At 35.8% G+C, this 6241-nt stretch overlaps 1 protein-coding gene across 2 annotated transcripts; it reads right to left on the bottom strand.

The window, feature by feature from the left end:
* Nucleotides 1-720: 720 nt before the first annotated feature.
* On the bottom strand, nt 721-6235 carry ATG12 (autophagy related 12). 2 transcript variants are annotated; one of them, XM_026720220.2, is made up of 4 exons: nt 5867-6235; nt 4476-4612; nt 1655-1717; nt 721-1186 (listed from the first exon to the last, which is right to left on the bottom strand). In XM_026720220.2, exons 1-4 carry the CDS (start codon nt 6072-6074, stop codon nt 1127-1129), a joined length of 468 nt encoding a protein of 155 aa, XP_026576005.1. In that variant the 5' UTR covers nt 6075-6235; the 3' UTR covers nt 721-1126. The 2 variants fall into 2 exon arrangements, with proteins under 2 accessions (XP_026576005.1, XP_087783058.1); XM_087926932.1 differs by lacking the exon at nt 1655-1717 and having other exon boundaries at nt 5867-6113.
* Nucleotides 6236-6241: the final 6 nt, after the last annotated feature.

The raw sequence follows: 6241 nt of genomic DNA, 5'->3' as shown, positions 1-6241 counted from the left end.
TTCTGTCAAAACTCAGTAAGTCAATCATTAGCTAGAAAGATAAGCTCCCACTTACATCATTCATACTTCTGGCATGGCAACCAAGAGAGGGCAGTAGCATCATCAGCTGAAATTTCAGCATAAAGTCGGTGCAGTAAAGTTGTGTACCATTATACTGAACTGGAATGAACAAATTCTGACTAATTGGTACAACACACAGACTGTATCAACACACATATGTGCACACATGCACCCACATACTTTTTGCACAACTATTAAATCCTTCTGTTGTGTACTATATGTAACCATTACTGTTAATTAACATATAAATGGAAAGAAGTAACAAAGGTCACACATTAGAAAAAATATTTATACCTTGAATAAGAAAGCATGCAGAATGTGGTTTGTTTTTGAAGTGGTTCTGAAACTTAATGTGTGAAGATTATATATGAGCTTAATTAGAGCAATGTGATTATTTTCCACTTATAGACTTCAAAAAAGAATGCAAAAATTACAAGAAAATTTGTTTTCCTCTGTGTTTGTGAAGGTAGTGTTTGGCAAAGTTCTGTTTAAGAAACAAAATTTGTGAAATGAAGTTTTATAATAGAGGGTGTGCAGACCAGAGTTGTGCTCATCAGCACATACTGAGAAATACATGAAGGTGAGAACATTTACTGCCGTGTTTGATTTAGAGTGTGTGATAAATTGCATTTAAAATAAAGAATCACAGACAAGACCAAATAGAAAATGCATCCATTTATCTCAGATGTAGATGCTTTAAGCTTTCCATGTACAATAAAGTTCCTTCAAAGAGCGAGACCACACAGCTTTGGTGAATTGTACTCTCCACATCAGGCATGAACCTGATTCCCAGGAACAGACATGCCAAGTCTTTGAATAATAAATGCTAAATTCAGCTGTAAAGATGGCAGATTAATTTCTGCAAGAAAATCATCAAAGAAATTGTACTATAAACATTCTTCAGTATGTGTTTCTGTACTTTTCTCCTATGCTGACACAGAGAAAAGAGAAGAAGAAAAAAAGTAGTAGTGCAGATATTTCTTCTGTTTGTCCATGGGGAATGTCTCTGAAGATTATTTTAGCCAATCCACTATCTAATAGTCTTTAAGCAACTATAACTATTAATTCATCCCCAGGCTTGAGTTTTACAATAATGCAATACAAGTTTGCCATCGCTTCCAAAACACTGTAAGAAAACAAGAAAAAAAAGTTTAACAAGCAACGAAGCAACAAGTGTTAATACTTAATTAAAATTTATATTAGCAAATTTTATTGTAGTTAGTTCAGTTAGTTATACAAAGATTTTCTTGTGAAATCCTGCCATCTATTGACAATACATTTTTAAAAAGTTTTGATTACACTGTTATTTGTTTTGGTGTGATACATTTTAAAAACATGTCAGAGCTCTGGTACTCTTAAACCATATCCTTAAATATGGTGCTTCCAAATTAAAAAAAAAGCCACACAATTTGTAGAAATCTTTACCAAATTTCCTGAACATTTAGTGCCTTTACATGAGGATTTAGAATTAAGACTGTTGGTTAATTTGGTTAAAAGTTGGTATCCAGGCCCCAAATACTATACTCTCTAGCACCAAATGACCTTTCAAATCCTATTATAAGAAACAGAAATAATTTTGTAAACCAGTAGTCACCTCATATAGTGTTCCAACCTCCTGATCTGGTGAAGGAGCAAAGGACTGATTCACATAAATAAACTGCATGAGAAAGAAATACCACATTGGTAACTTTTTATGAACTCTAAACACAAGAATGCTGCTCAACAATATCATGGCCATCATGTCCTTTAATGTTTAACATATTTTCTATCTGTGGAGTCCTTACGCCCTCTGGGCCTGGTTGTTTGTTTGCAGACGTTTCATTACCCAACATCATCAGTGTTATTTTTTAATCTTCAAAATGTTGCAGAACAATATTGTATACTTATTCCGAAAGAGTAATTCAGCATAGGCATACTGATAATTTTGTATTGCGATTATCAGGTTAAAGGGAAGAACATCCCCAAATACAAGGAAGAGGCTATATGTACTGCAACTGAACTCCCTCCTCCGCCCCCCAAAAGTGTTACAATTATTGAAATGAGAAAAACAGCCTACCGCTGATCCAAGAAACTGGGCTGCTAAATTGGCATTTCCTGCTTCACATCATATTCAGTAGCATCATTAAACAATAGGTGATTGAAAAGAATAAACTGGGCTCAGTGGAAAATTTGTAATCTCCAACAAATAGGAATTTTTCAAACTATTCTAATATTTGGAAGTGTTTTCTTTCAATCCTCCTTTTTTGGCTTGTATTACTAGTTATAATTTTTGTTAATAATTAAAAATTCAGAAAAAAATCTTCTGGGCCCTTTAACCATTGTGTAGAATTCAACTCATTTAAATTTATGATCACGGACTAATACATAGCAATATAAAAGCTACATAAAATAATACAAACCACAGTTATAGCATCTTCAGCAATTCTACCAATATAGAAATTGAGTGTGTTTTTGTTGCACATAGCACTGAACAAGAATCAAACGGTAAATGGGTTATAGTTCATCTTCTTTGCCCTCAAATTTCCAAAACAGCAGAAATTTAATCCTGCCCTCAGATTTTTGTAAATGTATTACATACATGAATAGTATTGTCTACTGTTTTTATGTCATAGGGATAATGATGTAATCCTTCACATGGAATTTTTTTGAAGCTGTGTTCTATTACAGTAGGCTAAAGTAGATTACCTCTAACATTTAGATCTTCATAGGGAATAGCAATAATCTAATGAATTTGTGAAAAATTGCAGGTAGCAGTATTTTTTAGCGCTATATCCAGCTGCTGCTTCAACTGTACATCACCTATGTGCTATTTTTGAACACTTTTTAGCAGAATTATAACCCATGTCCTCCACTGAGATTTTATGGCTGGATAATAGATTTTTCAGAGAAAATATTTTAAGATTATAAAATATTATTGAGATCCATATCTAACTCTCCACTTTTAGAACTCCAGTCTCCAATACTAAGGCTATAGTGGAAATTTTGGGTAGATTTGAAATTTAAACTACATTATTTCTGAAGAGTTTATATCTATAAAAATCCAAATCAGGTAAGTTGTAGTATATATTTTGCTTCAGTTAATTTCAGGTTGTGTCATGTGTGGAAGTTCCTTGACCTTCTTGGCAAATACCACAATCTTGATTTTATGGAAGTTAATTTGTAAACTTTCTACTTCACAACACTGGACAAATGAACATAAGGCTTTTTTCAATCCCACTTCCGTTCCCCAAAGAATGGTCCTATTACTAGCATAGGGAAGGTGTGGAGCAGGCCATTAAGCAAGCTTAGGTAGGTGAAACATTAATGTGTAAGTTAACTATAAGCAGGACAAAAGCATATCCCTGTTTCAACCCAATGACTTTCTAACCAAGTAGGTTAAACAGCAATAGCACTTAGACTTATATATCGCTTCACAGTGCTTTACAGCCCTCTCTCTAAGCAGTTTACAGAGTCAGCGTATTGGCCCCAACGATCTGGGTCCTCCAACCTCAGAAGGATGGAACACTGAGTCAACCTTAAGCCAGTCAGGGTCAAACTCCAGGATGTGGACAGAGTTAGCCTGTAATATTGTATTCCAACCACTGTGCCACCATGGCTCCTGGCATTCTAAATGGCATTCTAACCCATGGCTTGCTTAGAGTTGGAGTAAAAATAATTAAACAGTTAAAAAATTTTCATCAGATTTTTCCCATAATTGCTCTCAAGACTAAGACTTAAGAGTATATATAAAAGCATGCTCAGACCATATACAAACACTACGAGATGATGTAAAGTTACCACTTTATCAATGAAGAAATCCTTCAGTCTAAGTCCTATTTGTTCCTCTCCTACCAATCTTCATCAATAGCATTACACAAAGATGCTTAATATGTAATTTTGTTAACCATTTTTAATAAATGATTTGGGCAATAATTGTCAGGATCTTTTCTCTATCTTGATTCTGGGAACAGAGCCAAAGTGCCAACAAATGCTATAAGTAAGGTTTTCACCAATCAACATAAAATAAAACCTAACTCTTAAAACCAAAGAGTTTAGTTTTATGGGACAAAATCAGAAAATGGAGACCAATTAACTTTTAATCATTCAGGAAGTTGTGTGACATGGACTAGTATGGCAAACAAATCCAAAATAATCTCCATCTTTATTCCCATATCTGATAGTGCATACTGTTTTATTGTCCTGCAGTATATGAATTTTAAGCTAGTGACATGAGCTTAGCTTGGGGAAACTTTTATAGCCACAACAAATTTTGATGCCATAAGGAAACTGACCTCTATGAATTTTATCTACATAATAGTTTCAAATGGGATGGCACTATGCAGTATATAACCACTTTTGGCAGTTGTATTAAGATTTTTTTTAAAGATATGCTTTCCTTCAGTTTCTTATTTAAGCAAGAGAACATAATTACATACCAGCTGTTCAGATGCCAAAAGTTTGAGAAATTTTTTGATGAAGTCAATTAGACTTTGTATTGTTCTAGTTCTTTCTACAGTCCATTTCTTAGTCTTCATTATAGGAGTATCTCCAACAGCTTTGAGCAACACATCAACTAGAAAGAACACATTGTATATGAAAAACTGAAAAATCAAAGATGATATATGCTAATGTATACTGAATGAAGTCTCAAAAATACAGAATGGGCTTTAGAGATGAATCTATAATTTTCTTTTTTTCTACTCAGTCACATCAGATTCTCAGAGACTCCCTGGACTAGTCCTGGAACCTTGAGTCCTAGACTAATGGTTTTTTAGACCAAGGTTTGCCATTGCCTCTTTCCTGAGGCAGGGAAAAAAATGACAAGCCCAAGGTTGCCCAACTGACTTTATGCTGGAGACAGAATTTAGAAATCCTAGTCTCCCAGTTTCTAGGCTGTCTGAACTACTATACCAAACTGGTTCCCAATGGCTTATTATGCTAATTTGTATTACTCTATTTACAATATATGTTTAGAAGATAAAACCAAGATAAATCACATGACAGTAAATAAAATATTAATAAAATAGTTATAAAATAACCAGCTCAGCTACATACAGAATTGCTACTAAAACTATAAAATAAAATGGAGTTGCAAAGGCTGTTTACTGACAACCTGTAATAATATAGCCTAATGGATTTGTGATAGTGATAAATTCCAAATGCAAGGGAGTAATACAACCCCCACCATCATTTCTTAATCTTGCTCATCTTATCCTTCAACTGCAAGTAAACAGGGATGGTCTCTTTTGCCAATTTAAAATACAAACAAGCTGAAACGGGATTAAGGTCACAATGAAATATATGGCATTCTTTCAGATTATAAAATGGACATTGCACATTCCAAGAAATAGCTAATTCTAAAATCTAATAAAATGCAAAATATTGACATGCATTTAACAGCTTCTCATTTGAAAGATGCAAATTAGCAATTTTTCAAAGGGCTCCGGACACTACTCCATGATAATGGCTAGAAGGTGCTTTACATATGGCCCTATGTTTGTACATTGTGCTTTTAACTATATAGGTTTTTTAAAATTAACTAATTTAAACAGCTAGAGAAGAATTTAAGAGGAACCTGGCATCTATGAATAGTGTCAGTCAAACCAGTAAAGTTCCACTATTAACTTTCAGTCCCTAAATAAGCAAAATGTGTATAATAAGGAGGCCTAGATCGGGGAGGGGGGGAACATTTTCCTGCAGCCTCTGGAAATCACAAAGCGGAGATTGGAACAATCAACAGGAAATTGGGATCGTGAAAAAAGGCTGCGATATCCACGACCGCCAGTTTCTCCCCCTCCACCCCCCACAGCTAATCCCGCCGGTTTACTTTTCTTCTTCGTATCTCCCGTAGGTTCTTCGGTCACCGGGGAAAGAGCCGAGGAGGGAGTCGCGTCGAGCGCCCCTACCGCAACGGCTCCTCCTCCATTTTCCGAGGTTTCTTCCTCCCCACCTTCCCCTCGGCCCCCCTCCTCAGGAGAACAGCCGGGAGCCGCAGCAACCGGCAGCTCTTCCGGCTTCTCGCTAGTCTCCGACATAGTGATGCAAAAGCGGAAGTGGCGCCCCTCCCAGTCCCTTTGTCAACATCTGACATTAAGAGCACGTGACGGTGAGTTCAGCCTTCGATGGTTTTTTTTTTTTTTTTGGTCCTTCCCGGCCGCCGTTATCCCGAGTTAGTCAAGTGACGCTCTCCTTCGGCTGCCGG

This window comes from Pseudonaja textilis, chromosome 2 (assembly GCF_049901715.1).
Source record: "Pseudonaja textilis isolate UNSWEBS1 chromosome 2, rPseTex1.2, whole genome shotgun sequence".
Taxonomy (NCBI): Eukaryota; Metazoa; Chordata; class Lepidosauria; order Squamata; family Elapidae; genus Pseudonaja; species Pseudonaja textilis.
This window is presented reverse-complemented; position numbering and strand designations above follow the sequence as displayed.